The sequence below is a fragment of the Sminthopsis crassicaudata genome, chromosome 1 (assembly GCF_048593235.1).
Source record: "Sminthopsis crassicaudata isolate SCR6 chromosome 1, ASM4859323v1, whole genome shotgun sequence".
In the NCBI taxonomy this organism is placed as follows: Eukaryota; Metazoa; Chordata; class Mammalia; order Dasyuromorphia; family Dasyuridae; genus Sminthopsis; species Sminthopsis crassicaudata.
The window spans coordinates 4,948,900-4,968,458 of NC_133617.1; the positions used below are offsets into that span (position 1 = coordinate 4,948,900).

General features: G+C 38.6%; 1 protein-coding gene across 1 annotated transcript; it reads left to right on the forward strand.

Moving 5' to 3' along the window:
* Positions 1–18,308: 18,308 nt before the first annotated feature.
* LOC141546342 (transcription elongation factor A protein 1-like) lies at positions 18,309–19,109 on the forward strand. The gene is made up of 2 exons (XM_074274488.1): positions 18,309–18,433; positions 18,599–19,109. The coding sequence occupies exons 1-2, from the start codon at positions 18,309–18,311 to the stop codon at positions 19,107–19,109; spliced, it is 636 nt and encodes a 211-aa protein (XP_074130589.1).
* The last annotated feature ends 450 nt before the right edge of the window (positions 19,110–19,559 follow it).

Here is a 19,559-nt window from a genome sequence, read left to right on the forward strand (position 1 = left end):
CAAAGTCATGACCATCCTATGTTCTAAATCAAAAGAAAAGGGGAGATGTTAGGTCCTTAGTAGGTGCTAAGTCGGTCCTTAACAATTCTCTAGCTCAGGGTTCACATCTTTAGTTCACACCTTGAAAAGGAGTTTACACCTTTAGACTTGTGAAAAGGAGTTTAGCCCTTTAAAAGGAGCAAGCTCATTGGTTGTAGGAGTTCCCACAGTCCCCTGGGAGTACCCACAATCCCATTCTCTGGGAGGATAAAAGGAGAAGGCAGTTGGTAAGGAAGCAATCTGGAGTGGGTTATGGACAAGACTCCCCAGGAGAACTTCAGGGAAGCTGGAGGAGATTCAGAGCCAGGATTGAGGAAGAAGAGGATTCCAGATTCAACCTCTGCTCTGGCTGGAGGCTCCAGAAGAAGCCTGCTCGGGGAGAAAAGGATTTCAAGAAAAGAAACCTCCTCCCAGAGAAGGATTTTAATTGACGGACAAGAGAACACTACAGACCGGCCCTAAGGAGGACGTGGCCAGTCCAGCAGCGATGCTCACTCCCGCAGCCCCTCTAGGCCCTCAGGCGGCCATGCCCTTGGCCAAGAAGGCCCCAGGCCCCAGTGCCGCCGGGCAGGACCGCCCCTCCCGGGGGCCCCACAGGGAAGGCGTCGGAGCTGAGAACCAGCCCCCGATGGGCTGTGCTCCTGACGCCCCGCAGGGCGCGGATCCCGGCCCTTCTCCTGTCTGGGCCCATCCCTCCTCGCCGAAGCAGCCCTCGGCGGCGGGGCACCAGCAGCCTCCCCTGGAGAACTGCGGCGCCGCTTGCTCCGGAACGCTCCAGGTCGTCCTCTGCAACCATTCCCTGTGGCTCACGTTCCATCGGCAGCAGAACGAAATGCGCCTCAGCAGGCCGGGCCGGGCCATGTTCCCCTTCCTGGCTTACCACATCCGGGGCATGGACCCCCGGGCCCGCTACCGCGTCTTTGTGGACATGGTGCGCGTCGACCAGCATCACTGGCGCTATGAGGAGGCCGGGTGGGCTCCGGGTGGAGTCGAAGAGAGCCACGTTCCCGGGAACCAGGTGTATGCTCACCCAGACTCTCCCAACACGGGCGCGCACTGGATGGGGCGCGAGATCGCCTTTAAAATGCTCAAGCTCAGCAACGAGGAGCCCGCTGGCCGGAGCGCGCCGCGCGCCCTCCGGCTCCGGTCTCAGCACCGGTACCGGCCCCGGCTCCACGTGGAAGAAGTCGCCTGTGGAGACCAGGAAGCGCCGGGCGCCCCCTCCCAGAGCCACGTCTTCAGCTTCCCCGAGACCGAGTTCATTGCCGTGACTGCTTATCGCAACCGGGAGCTCATCCGCCTCAAAATCGAGCACAATCCCTATGCCAGGGCCTTCCGCACAGACGCGCCCTCGGCAGGAGCCTTGAGCGCCGGGCAGCCGCCGGGACCAGCCGCCGCCGCCCCCTCCTCAGAGGCGGCTCCGGACCCCGCCGGCCAACGGCCAGTGCCCCAAGAGCGCCAGGCCCGGGACCGGGAAATCTGGCCTCGCGGCACCCTGACGGACTCGCAAGCTGCAGCCCCGGGGGAAAGGGCCCCCAAGAAGAGGCGTCTGTCTCCTGGGCCTGCAGGCTGCCCCGCCATGTCCTCAGCGAGGTCCCAGCGAGCAGCCCAGGCCCAGCGGCCGCCAGCTCCAGAAGCCAGCGCCAAAGCCTCCCCAGCAGCAGCTGCTGAGCGCCCTGGCGGCCTGCTGGGAACAGAAGAGGCCGCTGTGCAGGGGGGGAACAGCGCGATCCCCGCGGCCTGCTGGGCCATGCAGCAGCCCCAGCAGCCCCTGCACTGGGGCTTGGACTGCACTCCCAGCAGCCTGCAGACCTCCACTGCTCCACTTGCCGCGTCTTATGGCTTCGGTCTAGAGGGTCTGCTCGACCTCCTGCAGGAGCCCACATTGCCGGCAGAACCCTCCCAGGACAGCGGTGGGGACAGCCGCCCATCTCTACCTCTGCACCCTGTCCCTGGAGCCCACGGAGAGCCAAGTGTTGAAGAGCAAATCTGGCTCCTTCTGAGGCAAATAGAGCTGGAAGAGGCAGCCCTGGCTGAGGGAGCTCCCAAGAGGAGCCGTTTATCTCCTGCTCCTGCAGGCAGCCAGGCAACGGGTTCAGGGAGGTCCGATGGAGAAGCCCAGGACCCGCTTCTTACAGCTGCAGTGTGCAGCCCCTCCACCTTCTCACAAGCAGCTTCTGAGGGCCCTGGCCACCTGCTGGGTGTGCAAGAGGCTCCTATCCTGGAAAACAGGAGCGGGATCCCTGTCCTCTGGAGTGCCCCCCAGCAGCCCCAGCCATCCTTGCATTCTTTCTTTTACTCCCCTCCCAGCAGCAGCCACAGCAGGAGTCTGCCAAGCTTGGAAGATGTGGCCATGGGGCCCCCCACTTCTCCACTTGCCATGCCTCATGAGCCCAGTCCCGAGGAGGCTCTCTTCTCTCTACTGGAGGCATCCTGCTGCCTCTCAGAAAACTCCCAGGGGACCAGGAGCGACTGTCTCCCCTCTGGTCCCTCCCAGCCAATGCATCCTGCCCCTGGAGCCCAAGAAGCCCAACGTCTCCAACAGGAAATCTGGACGTCTCTCACAGAGACAGTCTCGGAAGATTCGCCCCAGGATCCAAGAATTTTGGAGAAGACACCTTTGTCTCCCAAGAATGACAGTGGCCAGGACCCCTCTTTCCTCATCCCAGACTTTTCCTGGGATTCCCTCTTCTTGGAATGAGCAGCCCCTTGGAGACCTAGAACATTGAGAAGCTCACAGAAGCACATACAGACACATGCTGCCATGCAGCCATGCTCAGATGCACACCCACTCACACCCACCTACTCACAGACACAAGGAGACACTCACACATGTCAAGGGCAGCCAGCAAAGAAGCATTCCTTTGGACTCCAACTGCAGGGGATGAGGGAGAGTGAGGAGGGCTTACCCAGTGCAATGGACAGTAGAGCAGATGGGCAAGTTCGGACTCAATCCGCCTTGGCTAATGATGTTCTGCTCTGAGGAGAGGACCATCTAGGGGAAAAAGAATCTCTTTTCTCTTATTGGTCCTGCCTGTCAATGTTATGCTTTGGCCTGGTGGATAGGAGGCACACAATGCCTCTATGCACAGACAATTTTGCCACACGAACCCTTGCAAAACCTTGTGTTTCAATTTCTTCCCTTTCCCCTCACTCCCTCCACATATGACCAGTTAAGCAATATATATGAAACATATTGTGAAATGGATGTTAAATCCAAGATATGCACACATATGCATTAAATCATCTCACTGCCCAAAAGAAATCAAATCAAAACCAACCAAACTGAGAAAGAAAATAAAATGCCACCATGCAACCACAAAAAGAAAGAAAATGCTATGCTGTGATCCACGATCATTTCTTACAGAATGACAATATCATATAATAATAGGATATAACATATATTATATGATATTTAACAATAATTTTATATAACATAATATATAATCTATCATAGAATTTCTTATACAATGATGATATTACATTTAATAAAATAGAATAATAGAATACAAAATAATGTCATGTAATATAATGTAACATAATATAACATAACTTATAACTTAACAGTATAATACAATATATTGCAATATAATATAACATGTCATAGGATGATAGGAAAATAAAATGCTAGCATGCAACCAGAAAAAGAATGAAAATGCTATGCTGTGATCCACGATCATTTCTTACAGAATGGCAATATATCATATAATAATATAATATAACATATAATATTATATAACAATATAATTTTATATAACATAATATATCATATATCATATAATTTCTTATACAATGATGAAATAACATATAATAAAATAGAATAATAGAATATAAAATGACACAAAATAATGTAATGTAATGTTACCTAATATAACATAACATATAACATAGCAATATAATATAATATAATATGTCATAGGATGATAATATATCACATTCCTTTTTCCTACCTCAGATACCTCAATATATATTAAACAAAATTAACTGAAGAGATATATACTATCTTTTCATCGGGAGATTTTTCAAAATCCTAATTCAGGAAAAAATATTACACGCAAATAAATAAAAGTATAAATTTAACTTGCCCAGATGTCAATGCAAATCATTGAAACAATCCAACAACAATAAAGTGTGGATAAGACATTAAAAAAACCTAAATTTTTGTCTATATGAAACATACTTAAATAGCAAAGACATGAACAAAATGGAAATACGAGACGAGAAGAAAAATTGACCACAGATCAGTTGATTTTCCCAAAGTTGGAATTGAAAGTTAGCTATCAGACCTATCAAAAAATAATTATTCACACCATAAGAAGAAGGAAACAATTGCACTGTGCATAAAGGGAATAATAAACGACAAATAGATATCTATATAAAACATATACACTCAATTTAAAAAGAAAAATAGCTAAATTAAAACATGTAGATAGTAACTCAACAATAAGAAGGAACCTTAAGGTCCCTCTCTAAGTTCCAGATAAAATCAATACAAAATCAAGCAAAAGCAAAAAAGATTATTGAAAACATTGCTGGAGCAAGTGGAACCAAAAGACTTTTTGAAATCCTAACAACTTATACTGCCACAAAATATACCAACTCCTCACAACCACGTACAACTTTTATAAAAATTGGCAATGCATAAGAGCCTAAGATATGTTGCAAATAAAGGAAATAAATGCAAGAGTAGTAAACATTTCTTTTACTGCCCATAATTCAATAAAAATGGGAATCATTGTACAGAGCATAAATAAAAGCTGCAGATTGAAATAATGATTTACAACAAAATCCAAAATAAAGACTGTCTCAAAGAAATAAAGACATAAAAGAATAGCATTTTATAATAATATGAAATTTATGGAATGCACCTAAAGCAATCTTCAGGAAGCAAAAAAAAAAGCACAAATTATAACACACAAACACACAATAACAAAATAGAAAAAGGAAAGAGTGATAAAGCAGATAGGAATTTCCTAAAAATTAAAAAAATACAAACCAACTTATAATAAGAATAATATGTGAGATGTTTTAAAATAGAGGAGAAATAGATAAACTAAAAAACAAAAAATTTTGGAAAAGATACAAATCTAAGATGTTTCAAAAGATTAACAAAATAAATAAACATTTAGCCAAACTGGTAAAAGAGGACAGGAGAGGATTCAGGGAAGATTACAGATTATGTCAGAAAAATTTAACCTCTCCACACTTGCTCCTTAAGCAAGACATAATTGCATCTCAGGGAAAACATGGACCCATTAAAAAATAAATATGAGTTGGAATAGAACAGTAGTCTTCCAGAGACTAAGAGGGACTTCTGGCTCTTGAAAAGTATAAACTTCTCCAAGCTAACACCACTGAAAGAGCAAGTAGTGAGCCTTAAGGCTAGCTGGGTTAAAAGATAACATCAACCCAAGTACAGAAACTTTCACCTAGACAGTATGCAGAGTTGGACTTCTGAGTTGGGGAACATTAAGGAAATCTCAGCTGATAAGGGACACCAGGCCCAGCTGTGCTTCCTCCTTGCAGCCCTGCATGAGAAGGAGCTAGCACATTCCTGATCAATACAGAAGCAGTGGGGAGGGATTCTAGCTACACTCATTCACAGAAGAGTGAAGTTCTTGTTTTCAGGTTCCAGGTCAGAGGGGAGAACTGAGGGAACACCTGAGGCCAGACACCCCATGTCCCATACCTCAGGATTAGGGGGGATTCCAGTACTACAAGCATCTCACACCATGTGCCAAAAGAAGGTCAAAATGGGTAAATAATTTAGACAAAGCATAACACCATGAACAAATTAGAAAAGCATGGAAAAAGGAAGAATTTATTACCAAAGGATAGAGAAAATTATGAATGGTAAAAGAGATAATATTGATTTCATGGAATTAATTTTTTTTTCCCCAAACAACATCAATTTATCCAAAATTAAAAGGGAAATAAGAAACTGGAGAAAACATTTTAGGGTAAATTTCTCTAATAAAGCCCTTATGTTTCCCAATTATTTAGGGAATTTAACTAAATTTATTAAGATAAGGGTCATTCCCTAATTGGGAAGTGCTTGAAGTTTATGAACAGGCAGTTTTTAGAATGAAAAATCAAAACTATTCATGATCATATAAAAATGCTCTAAATTGCATATTTAGAGAAATGTAAATTAAAACAACTCTGAGGCATCACCTCCAAGGGGCATATGTGTAAATGGATGTATTTAAGCCCAACTCTGCCAAAAATAATCATTATATATAATAATAAACACAAGAGTAAAGAAAGGTACTTGTTCTCCCAAGTGAGGGAATTAGGACCTTGAATTGTTAACTGTAGAATTTGACACCTACTCACACTGACTCCATCTTATCACTCAATTGTGTAGCTAGCTTGGTTTCTATTCGATTATGAATCCAATTTCTATCAAAACAAAAAAAAATTTTGCATTGGTTGAATTCAGCCCTTCATGGCTAAGGAACTAGACCATCTATTCATTCTACTTAGAGGTTCTTACCCAATAACCTTGGTTACATTGACCTGAAATTGAGTCAGATTCAAAGACTGATACAAGAAATTTTCTCACAGTGGTGCAGCTCAAGTAATCTGTTTTATGTGAAAACTGGCCCTGGACTAATCAATCAGTTTTCACATTTCATTTCCATGTTCCATTGATTCTTTTCAGACATTTTGGGCAAGGGAGCATCTCATTTTCTGAATTCAAGGAACTATTCCTGTTCACTCTACCTTTCTCAACTTGGAAAATGCCTAGCCTTTAATACTACTGGAATTCAGATTACCTGATGTTTTATTCTTTCTTTTTAATTAACATTTTAAATATTTAAAAACTTCTATCTCCCCTTGTATTCATGGTGAAGGCCTAAGCTAAGCAGATCTGATTTCAGTTTGTTAGACAATTGGAATACATTGGTTAATGAATCTCAGAAGATCAAATCAATGTTTTCTCAATCATCTATATTATGCTTTTGTAATTTCATGAAATCAAAATTATCACATAAAATTTTAAATAATTTACTAGAGCAGAGCTATTATTTAGTTAAACTCAAAAGTGTAAAGATAGATTTAATGCATTTACATAATGCTATTGTAAAAGTAGTCATGATAAAGACATAAACAGAGGAAGTATATTATTCTTAAAATCATCATAAATACTTATAATCCTGAAAATTGTTTTCAGAGCCTCATCTAAGTGCTAATATTTTGCCTCATAATCATTTTCCTTAATGAAATTTTCTGCCACTCTTCTATGCTCCAGTCTTTTCAAATTGTGTTAGTCTTCAAGTGCTTTTTTATTCTGTCTTCAAGAATCTTTGTTCAATGTTCTTTTGATTACACTGTGAGAAATTTTATGTTTGATATTTCTGTTTTCCAGTCCTTTGTGTGTAGAGGGGATTGTTTGTTATAAATCTGCCATATACAGTTAAGTGTGTAGATATCTTTATATTGCCATTCATTTATTTCCAAAGAGCTAGTATCTCTAATTTTCCTAAAGTTTTATTCAAATCATTATTTATAATTTTGTTAGACTTGTCTGGGTCTAAAAGTTGAGATTGAAGTCCCTAACTGTTACAATTCTCCATATATTTCTCCTTCCAATCTGATTATTTTCTCCTTTCCTCCAGTACTGGGGTAAGAATGGAAAATTGATATAGTGAATAAGATTATTTCAATCAAAGATTTTGAATTAAATAAGTAAACCTCTTTTAAGTGTCATTGACAATTACCATTTCAGTTGAACTTGGAGCAAGAGAGACCTGGAGAAGTGACTGGGACTGATTGGTGGGATGAAGAATTGCAGTACTCAAAACAACTCCCAACTTGTGCTTAGGGTGAGGATATAATTTCTCCTGATTCTCTTCTCTTGGAATGAATGAGGAAAAGACTATATGGCATCATTTGTTCCAGTGACTTTTGAGTGACCGTAAGCATGCAGCAGTTTTTAGAAAGCAATGTTAGGGGTTTCTAGGAACAGAAATTCAAATCCTGACCAAGTCAAAGCAAGTTGAGGGTCATCTGGTCTCAAGGATTTTCCATACCAGGCTCCTTTCAAGCTCAGTCAAATGTGAGTAGCTCTGAAGCCCTCTGCTGGGTACTGGGAGCTTCTTTTACATTCTGACAAGAGGTTTCTGAATTTCATCTGACCCAGTATCAAATGGAGTTGCCAGTGTGGTTGTATGTCACCGATACTGGAGTAGTGAGCTTCACATCCACCTGGTCCTGTGGTCAGCCAGGGTAGGTCATAAACTTGTTTTGCCACAACACTGTGGTATGCTTGAGAGTCATGAACCTCCCAAAAGGTAATCATCTGCCCAGACTCCCACATCTGGCCTCTTGTGATTACACCTATCCCTCCTCCCAAGCCTTTCCTTTGCATAAAATAAAACAACTTGCTTAAAGCCTCAATTGCATAATGAGAAAAAGATATAAAAAAGTGAGTATAGAAAATAATTCCTTAAACATCAGAATTGAACAAATGGAATTGAATGACTCGAGGAAACACCAAGAATCAGTAAAGCAAAACCAAAAAATTGAAACAATGGAAAAATATAAAATATCATCTTGGGAAAACAACGGACATAGAAAATAGATCTAGGAGAGAAAATTTGAGAATTATTGGACTTCATGAAAAATATGATGAAAAAAAGAGCCTAGACATCAGGTTTTATCAAAGAGAACTGCCCAGATGTTATAGAAACAGAGGCTAAAAATATAAATTCAAAGAGTTCATCAATCACCTACTGAAAGGGACCCTAAAATCAAAACACCAAAAAATAATCGTGGCCAAATTCCAGAACCATCAGATGAAGGAAAAATTCTGCAAATTGCTAGGAAAAAAATCAATTACTGGGTCACCCAGGAGCTAGCAATGTCCATAGTAAAGGATCAAAGGTCCTGGAATATGATATTCTGAAAGGTAAGGAATTGGCTATACAGCCAAAAATAACTTAAACTGCCAAAATGAGCATTTGTTTTTTCCAGGGAATAAGATGGACATTCAATGAAATAAGTGAATTTCATCTATTTCTGATGAAAAAATTGGAACTAAACAAAACAATTGATCTACAAATATAGAACTCAAGAGAAACCTAAAAAGGTAAAAAAAAATATTGGGAACTATACTTCTGCTAAAAAAATATATAAAGAACACATGTGTACTTTGTTCTAGAAACCAGAGGTGGAAAGGCAATTTGACCAGAAAAACGGTAATGGGGGGTTTCTACATCTCACGAAGAGGAACAGGAAACCTATTCTATCTGAAAGAAAGAAAGGAGGAGGATGAACATGGAGTGAACCCAGAATCCTACAATATGTTGTTCACAGGAAACACACTTGAAGCAGGGCGAAACATAAAAAGTAAAGTAAAAGGTTGGAACAGAATCTACTATGCTTCAGGTGAAGTCAGAAAAGCAGTGGTAGCCATTCTGATCTCAGATCAAGCAAAAGCAAAAATTGATCTAATTAAAAGAGATAAGGAAGGGCACTATATCTTGCTAAAGAGTAGCATAGATAATGAACCAATATCAATATTAAACGTATGTGTAACAAGTGGTATAGCATCTAAATTCTTAAAAAAGGAATTAAGAGAGCTACAAGAAGGAATAGACAGCAATACTATAATAGTAGGAGATCTCAACCTTGCACTCTCAGAATTAGATCAATCAAACCACAAAATAAATAAGAAAGCAATTAAAGAAGTAAACAGAATACTAGAAAAGTTAGATATGATAGATCTTGGGGAAAAACGAAGTGGAGAGAGAAAGGAGTACATTTTCTTCTCAGCCATTTCTATTTTGTTCATGTTGATTGGTATAGCATCGAATAAGTAGATCAATTTAGGCAGCAAATTTTTATTATATTAACTTGGCCTAACCATGAGCACTTGCTATTTTCCCTAGAGATTAGATATGACTTTATTTATGGGGAAAGTCTTTTGTAATTGTATTCATATAGTTCATCACTTTTCCTTGGTAGATGTAATACCCGGGCTAACTTTCTGGAGGTCCTCCAGAAGGCCTTCATCTCAGCAGGATAATCACCATGAGGATGGACAGAAATAGACTCTAAAGTCTTTATTGAGTCCTTTACAGTCTGTGTCTGTCACAGTCTGACCCAGTTTCAGTTTGAGCCCGTCTCCTTGAGCAGTCTGCCAGTCTGCCAGTCTACACCAGTCTCAGTCCGAGTCTGACTTTGTCCCCAGGTCTCTCAGCCCTTAAATTCCCTATTCCAATTATAGCAACATCACCATGCTAAGTAATGAGGATATGTAAAGTAGAGAACTAATATCTCATCAATTCCACTAAATAAACATCTTGTTGTAAGTATCCTTATTTCAAGCCTCCTTCTCTAGAGTTGTGGCTCTACAGGTAGACTCCCAAATATTTTATATTTTCTACAATTATTTCAAATGAAATTTCTCTTTATATTTCTTGCTGCTGGATTTTGTTTGTTGGTAATATATTAAAATGCTGATGTTGGGTCATGCAATTTTGTTAAAATTGTGAATTATTCCTAGTAGTTTTTAGTTGATTTTCTAAGTATATCTTCATATCATCTGCAAAGAGTGATAATTTGGTTTCCTCCTCACCTATTCTAATTCCTTTAATCTCTTTTTTTTCTCTTATTGCAAAAACTAACATTTCTAATACAGTACTGAATAACTTTATTGCCACTACAAATCTCACCTCTGTGTCTTTTTATTTCAAGTGAATCTTAAGAAAAAAACTTGTTGTCAGAATTTCTGTGGCAATTCAATCTGCTATACCCATTTTATAGGTGACTTCATTCAATTCACATCTACACTTATGATTATAAATGGTGTATTCCATTCCATCCCATTCTCTTCTATTATCTTTTTCCATTTTTTAATCTTACTCCTTACCTCAAAATCTGTTCCCTTTCTGATCACTGCCTCCCTTAATTTACCTTCTTTCTCAGTATTTCCCCCTTTCTCTTCTACTCTTCTTTTATGTTTCTGTTAGGCAGTATAATGCTTGTTCTTGGCTTCAGATAGATACTACTTATTAGTTTAAGAAAAGGTTCATTTTTCTTGTGCTTCCTAATAGTTTTAATAGAAATTGGTGTTGTATCTTGCAAGGACTTTTTTTTTGTCTATTTAGATAAATTACAAATTGTGTTGATTTGTATATTGATGTGCTCAATTATTTTTGTACGATTTTTAAAATATTGAAATAGCCTTGAATTTTTGTATAAAATACACTTTGTCATGATGTACGATCTTTGTGATATGTTGTAGTGACTTCCTTGCTAATATTTTCCTTTAAAATTTTGCATTAATATTGGTTGTGTCCAGACTAAAGGACCTTGGTACCAGCCTGAGGCTTTTTCATAAAAAAGAAGTAATGAGGCGAGACTCACGTGGATAGTCAAACATGAAGTCCGTTTATTCCAAATTCTTTCAGCCTTGTATACCCTAATACCCTTATATAAGCAAAGCAACACTGCATGTGCTAAGTATATACTGCTCAAATGGAACCATATAAACAATATTGTATATAGATGACTCTTCACCTCCTGGTATCATTCTGCTTCAATCACAACACAGGTTGTCATTGCCCCCTGACTTCCCAGGCAGGCCAAGATCCCTTAGGGGAGATAGGGAGCCAAACCAGTTGTTGTCAGCAGGAGCCCTCTGGGCTTATACCTCACTCAGAGTTCAGAATTTCCCCTCAGGAAATAAAAGATACATAAAACCTTAACAATCACAAGCAGCAGAATTTAATTTTTTTTAAGAAAAGAAAGTAATCATTGATTTCAAATAAAGTCAAAGCTAAAATAGTCTTAATTAAAAGAGAATAATAGGGAAAACACATTATAGGTCTGCTTTATTAATCAATATTGTTATAGACTATTTAAAAAACTAGAAAGATAAGGTTGGGATATTATTGTGGTAGAGGCGATGATGAATTGGTAGATTTAGAATGACATGGAAAGACTTGGTCTTATGAAAGATGATGTTATCCACCTTCAGAAAAAAGGAGGCCAAACAAACATAGTATAATCTTACAGAGATGCATATGAATCTATGATTCTAGATATCTATATGTATGTGTATATAGACATCGATATCTGTGCTTAATTGTAGTTTTCTTGAGGGAGTGGGAGGCTGAAGGAAATTGTACAAAGTAAAAAGTACACAGCAGCAAATAAAAGGAAAGCTACAAAGAAGCAAAGATGGACAAGTCTGAACCCAGTGTGTAGAATTTATTATTTAGACTCTCTTGAAATGGAAATGGATGTCTCACATTTTGAATCCTCTTATGTTCCACTATGTACATAGCAACTTTTTCTTCATCTTCTTAATTTTTTTTTTTAGAAAATTCAAATGATTGTAAGCTCCTTGAGAGCACGGCTATCTTTATTTTTCACATTTGTATCTCTAATACTTAGAACAGTACCTGGTATATTGTAGGGGTTTAATAAATGATTATTGACTGACTGACCCTCACCATTTATACTTTTTTATATGACCCTTAACGACATCAGATTTCTGAGATCTTATTTGTTTTATCTCATCCTATTAACATATAAATCATGATTCTCCAAATATGTCCTTCCTATTAAATAAATGTGTCTTTGCATCTTTCCTTTGATGTCTGTTTCTTATCCAGAAATTTTTCTGATCATAAAACTCACATAGTCTAAAAAATCTTAAATTGACTTTTGTATATTTTCCATATCAGTTGTTTTTTTATATTTCTTAAATTTTATTTTTTTTCTTTTTTGATTTTGTTTGGATCTTGTTATCTTATCAAATTGCTATTCTCGGACCCATTCTAGCTATCAGGACATTGAGTGAGGTTTTCCACTGTCAGTTATAAGTTATCTGTTTTCCTTGCCACTTTTACCTCTCTAGTCTTTTCATCCTGTATCTTATTTCATTTCCTTTATTTCATTTTACTAAAGTTCCTGCAATAGTTTTTTTTTTTCTCCAAAGCTTGGAGAAAAGGCTTTACTTCTCTTGGACTTACTGTGATGTCACTATCCTCTTAAAGATTTTGGCTCCTGAACTTCTCCCAAAACAAAATATTTCCATTCTGGCATTAAGAGATTTCTTTGGTTTGCCCAGTAGAAACTTTCTACGTTACATTGAGCTCTTCAGATCAATAGTGTGGGCAAGATTTTTTTGGATCTCAGTAGAATGGTCCAGATGTGATTCTTCTTTCAAGGGCTTATGGAACTGCTTTGATGTCAGTGCTTAGACCACCTTCTTGTCACAGGGCTCTAGGAACTCTCCATTCCGTAGATTCTGCTCGGGTTCCCCTCACCTTGTTGCTGAGCTCATGGAATACTTCCAAACTAACCCGGACAAAACTCGTTCTTGCTTTTTGGGTAGTGAACTCTGTAGGATACAGAGTGTACATGGGGCACACTCAAAGTAGTTCTCAGGAGAAGTTTTATATCTCTAAATAGCTATATGAATAAAATACAAGAAGAGTGCAAAGATGAACAATGCATGCAATTAAAAAGCTCGAAAAAGAACAAATTAAAAACCACGAGTTAAATACCAAGTTAGAAATTCTGAAACGCAAGGAGACTGATGAAATTGAAACTAAGTAAACTATTGAACTAATAACCAAAGCTGAGAGTTTTATGAAAAAAAATACTAACAAAATATAAAAAAAAACCTTTTATTTTTAATTTCATGAGATAAAGGAAATAAGAAAACAAAACCACTAGCATTAAACATGTAAAGGGTGAATTTACCACCAATGAAAAAGAAATTAAAGCACTAATGAGGAGCTCTTTTGCCCACCAGTATGGCAGAAAGTCTTACAATCGAGACTAAATGGATGAATATTTGCAAAAACATAAATTCCCCAGGTTAGCAGAAAGGAAATAAAGCATTTAAATAGCCTCGTTTTAGAATAAGAAAGTGAACAAGTCATTAATGAAAATGTCTCCAGAGCCAGATGAATTTACAAGTTAATTCTGCCAAACATTTAAAGCACAATTAATTCCAATACTATGTTAATTGGAAAAATAGGTAAAGAAAAAGGACTTCCAAATTACTTCTGTGATGCAAATATGGCTCTGATACACAAATCAGGAAGGGCCAAAAGAGAGAAAGAAAATTACAGACCACTCTCCCTAATGAATAAGGATGCAAAAAATTTAAAGGCAACATTAGCAAAGTGATTACAGCAACTTATCACCAGAAGAATACACTATGACCAACTGGGACTTTTACCAGGAATGTAGGGATGGTTCAATATCAGGAATATTAATACCGTAATTGACCATAATCCATAACAAGATCAACAGAAATTATAGTATAATCTCAATAGATAGAAAGTAAGCTTTTGACAAAATACAGCATCATTCCTATTAAAGCACTACAGAATATAGGGATAAAGGAAGATTTCCTTAAAATAATAAGCAGTATCCTTCTAAAACCTACAGCAACAAATATTTGAAATGGAGAGAAGTGTGGCTATTTCCCAATAAGATCACAAGTGAAACAAAGATGCCTATTAGCATTACTATTATTCAGCATTGTACTGCAAATTGCAGTTTTAGCAATAAGGAAAGAAAAAGAAATGCAAAAATTAAAATAGGCAATGAGGAAATAAATTGAGCACTGTGCAGATGATTATGATATTCTTAAAGAATCTTGTAAAACAATCCAGCAATCTACTTGGAACGTTTAACAGCTTTAGCAAAGTTGCAGGATATAAAAGAAACCTACCCAAATTATCAGCATTTCTATATATTACTGACAAAGCCCATCAGCAAGAGATAAAAGGAGACATTGCATTTAAAATCACTACAGACAAAATAAAATACTTGGGCTTCTACCTTCCAATATAAATCCAAGAACTTGATGAACACAACTACAAAACAATTCTCACACTAATAATTGGAAAATATTAATTGTTCATAGCTAGGCCAAGCTAATATAATAAAATTGACAATTCTACCTAAATTTGTTTACTTGTTCAGGGCCACACCAATCAAAAAGTCAAAACACTGATTTATGGAACTTGAAAAAGATGACAAAATTCATCTGAAGAACAAAAGCTCAAGAACATTTGAAAAATGAATGGGAAAACAAAAACAGAAGATGGTGGCTTATCAGTACCATACCTAAATTTATATTATAAAGCACTAGTCATCAAAACCATTTGGTACTAGCTAAGAACTAGAGTGGAAGTTCAGTGGAGTAGATTAGATGCACATGACAGAAAAATCAAGGCCTATGGCAATATAATATTTGATAAATCCCTACAGTCTAGCTTCTGTAATAAGAATTCAGTATTTGCCAAGGTTAGCATTTCTAATACAATAGGAGCATTGGGAATTGAATGTAAACTGTTGACAATACTATCTAGCTAAACAGGTTGCTTATACCTTCGGAATCCAATGCTTAACGTGCAACAAGAAAATTGGATTTGCACACACATATTGTATCCAGGTTATACTGTAACACGTGTAAAATGTATGGGATTGCCTGTCATCTAGGAGACGGAATGGAGGGAGGGAGGGGAAAATTTGGAAAAATGAATACAAGGGATAATATTGTAAAAAATTACTCATGCATACATACTGTCAAAAAAGTTATAAATATAAAAGTAATAAAAAGTAGGAGAGAAAAAAAGAATTCAGTATTTGACTAAAAATGCTGGAAAGCAATATGTTAGAACATCAACATAGATCCGCATCTTATACTCCATGCAGAAAAAGTCAAAATGATACATGATTTGGTCATAAAGGAGGATACCATAAACTAATAGAATAACAAGGGATTGTTTACCTATTAAATCTTTGGAGAAGGGAGTAATTTATGACAGAAGAAGGACTGGAGAATATGATGAAAGGCAAAACTGGACAACTTTGATTACATTAAATTAAAAAGGTTGTGCATACACAAAAGCAATGGAAACAAAATTAAAAGGAAAATACAAAACTGGAGATAATCTTTATAGGCAATATTTCTGATAAATGTCTCATTTCTAAAATATATGAAGAACTGTGCCAAGTTTATAAGAATACAAATCATCCCCCAGTTGATAAATGGTCAAAGAATATCAATAGACACTTTTCAGATGACAAAATTGAACCCATTTATCATATAAAAATGCTCAAAATCATTATTGATCAGAAAAATGTAAATTAAAACAATTCTGGGTGCCACCTCGCACCTGTCAGATTGGCTAAAATGACATGAAAAGACTGTAATAATCCTAATATTTTATAGTATATCCTCAATATTGTACCTCTCATGTACCCATTTTATTCTAATTTTGGTATGAGGTGTGAAATATGTCTATGCTGAGTTTCTGGCATATTATTTTCCAGTTTTCCCAGCAATTTTTTAAAATAGTAAGTTCTTCCAGAAGCTGGAGTGTGGTGGTTTATGAAATACCAGATTACTGTAGGCCTTGATGATTATGTTGGATGTTTCTAATTTATTCCACTGATCCACCACTCTATTTCTTAGCCAGTATTAAATGGCTTTGAGGATGGCTGCTTTTTAATATAGTTTTGGTTTTGGTACTGCTAAGTAACATTCCCTTTATGTTTTTGGCATTTTGTCTTTCAGATTAATTTTGTTATTTTTTCCAGTTTTATAAAATATTTTTGGCAACTTGATTGGTATGGCACTGTATAAGTAGATCAATTTAGACAGAATATTGTCATTTTTATTGAATTAGCTTGGCCAAACCATGAACAATTGATATTTTTTTTCTTTTTTTTCCCTGCCTAGCCTTCTTTTAGTATGAATTTTATAAATGTAACATTTTTTGAAAGTACATATGCATAGGTAATTCTTTTTACAACATTGTCCCTTGCACTCCCTTCTGTTCCCAATTTTCCCCGCCTTCCCTCCACCCCCTCAACTAGATGCCAGGCATTCCCATACATATTAAATATGTTATAGCATATCCTAGATACAATATATGGATGCGGAACTGAATTTTTTGTTGTTCTTACAAAGGAAGAATTGGATTCAGAAGGTAAAAATACCCTGGGGAGAAAAACAAAAATTGTTAACAGTTTACACTCATTTCCCAGTGTTCCTTCTCTGGGTGTAGCTGATTCTGTCCATCATTGATCAGTTGGAATTGGATTAGCTCTTGTCTCTGTTGAAGATATCCACTTCCATAAGAATACATCCTCATCCAGTATCATTGTTGAAGTGTATAATGATATCCTGGTTCTGCTCATTTCACTCAGCATCGGTTGATGTAAGTAAGTCTCTCCAAGCCTCTGTGTATTCATCATGCTGGTCATTTCTTACAGGTTTGGCAATTTTCAATGCTGTAAAATAACCATGCATCTATCTGGGAAATAAAAACTATTAAAAAAAAGAATAAAATACTTGGTGATTTGAACTGCATCCCAACGTAGAAGAATTTAAGTTTGAGTAGCCTGACTTGGGACTGGATAGAGAGATTAGAATCAGGTTGATAAGGACCTTAAATGTTTTATCAACAGCAGAGAATCACAGGGGTGGAATTTGCTGAAACTCTAGAAACCAGTTATTGTTTATTTCAGTCCATGAATCAAAGCCACTGCTTATTTTAGAATTGTCAGTATCTAGACCAAGTTTATGGTCACTTCAAGAAAAGGACTGGAAAGGCTGAATAAGCACAAGATATGACTAATGTTAGTCACCCAAGTACATGGAGCAAATAGATATTTGTAATGGGCAGAACTCTGTGTGATTGATTCAGTCCTACAAGATGTCATCTCAGTGGAATTGGGATAATTATTCCCTACTTTCCAGGTACTTAGTGTAGTTCTGAGGGTTAGCACCTATCCTACAAGATCCACACCTCTGATGGTGTACTTAGAAGAGAGTATATAAGAGCTAAGAGATCTGGGAGGGAGACAGACTCAGAGAGAGACTGAGGACTGGAGGCTGGAGTTCAAGCTCTCCAACTCAGACTCGATGACAAAGACCCTGGTGGTGGCTGTCCCGTCTCCTATCGCTCTGAGTTAAATCCTCGTTTCAAGTATACTACCTTCAAGTATACTTCTCCAAAGTCCAGCCCGCTCCATCCGCTGTCTTTGCCTGGGAGGAGCAGTCCCCCGCGCCTGAGAGGAGCAGTCCCCAAGCCCGGTCTTTATTTGTGGCTGAGAGGGCCCTGGGCCTTGGTTCTCGGTGGGTGTCTCTTCTTGACATCCTGGGACTGCTGCACCTCTCCCACGCTTTCTCTTCTGATATCACCCTCTTGCTCCCGCTTGTCCCGTGTCCCATCCCCTCGAGGTGTGGGCGAGAGTGGGGTTGGAAAAGCACCCGAGCCATGGAGGTGGAGATCCTTCCCATAGCCAAGAAGATAGATAAGATGGTGCAGAACAAGAACGCGGCCGGGGCACTGGATTTACTAAAGGAACTTCAAGACGTTCCCATGACTCTGGAATTATTGAGGTCCACAAAAATTGGAATATCGGTAAATACTGTAGGAAGCAGAGCACAGATGAAGAAGTCACATCATTAGCCAAGTCTCTCGTCACACGCTGGAAGAAGTCGGTCTCTGGGCCCTCCAAAACTGAAGAAACCAAAAAAGGGACCTGCTCACTCTTCCCAATGCAGGCCTGAGGCAAAACGAGAAAGGAGCTGCAGGAGCAAAGCAAAGGAAGAGACAAAGGCTTCTGATTCCTTCATTAAAGCTTTCCCCCGGGCACCAAGCACTTCAGATTCGGTTCCAATCAAGTGCGGAGAGTTGCTTGCTGCAGCCCTCAGAACTGGAGGTGACTACTTCGCTATTGGCGCCTATGTAGAAGAACTGGGCGCTCAGATTGAGGAAGCTGTATATCAGGAGTTACGGAACACGGACATGAAGTATCAAAACAGGCTACGAAGGAGAACAGCAAATCTCAAGGATGCAAAGAAGCCAAACTTAAGGAAAAATGTACTGTGTGGGAACATATCTCCAGATTCCTTTGCTAGAATGACTGCAGTAGAAATGGCTAGTGAGGAACTTAAAGAGATGCGCAGAAACCTGACCAAAGAAGCTATTAGAATACATCAAATGGCCCGGACGAGTGGGACCCAAATGTACCTATTTCGATGTGGCAAATGTAACAAGAAGAAGGGTACCTAGACGCAGTTTCACACCCTAACTCCTTATGAACCTATGACAACATATGTGGAAATAGATGGAAGTTGGTTTAGAAGAAGAAATTCGCCAGATACCTGGACACTTACAAAGGAAGATTTTGAATTAGCTTTAAAAACTAAGTCAAGAATCTAGTTTCCCTGCAAATGAGATTTTGTAAAGCAGAAAAAATCCTCGGGGTTAGTTTTAGTTTTAGTTTTTGTATTCTCTTGAAAACATTCTTAGAGAGTCAGTGTTAGGTCAGATAGTGTATGGTGTATGGTGTATGTTTAAAACTTTTTTTTTTTTTCCCATTTTGATAACGAAGTCAACATTAAAGTTTTATCAATTTCAACTGTTGGTAACTTGTTTCTTTTTCTTCCTAATGGGAAATGAACTTTAACTTTTTTTTTTAATCTGAAACATTCACAAAAACGAGTTTGCTTCTCTGTTCAT

Bases quoted from the DNA above. Each gene is read 5' to 3' on its own strand.
- LOC141546342 (XM_074274488.1), top strand. From the start codon at position 18,309: ATGGAGGTGGAGATCCTTCCCATAGCCAAGAAGATAGATAAGATGGTG. The intron at 18,434-18,598 runs GTCCACAAAAAT...TTCCCAATGCAG, and splicing joins ATGACTCTGGAATTATTGAG to GCCTGAGGCAAAACGAGAAA.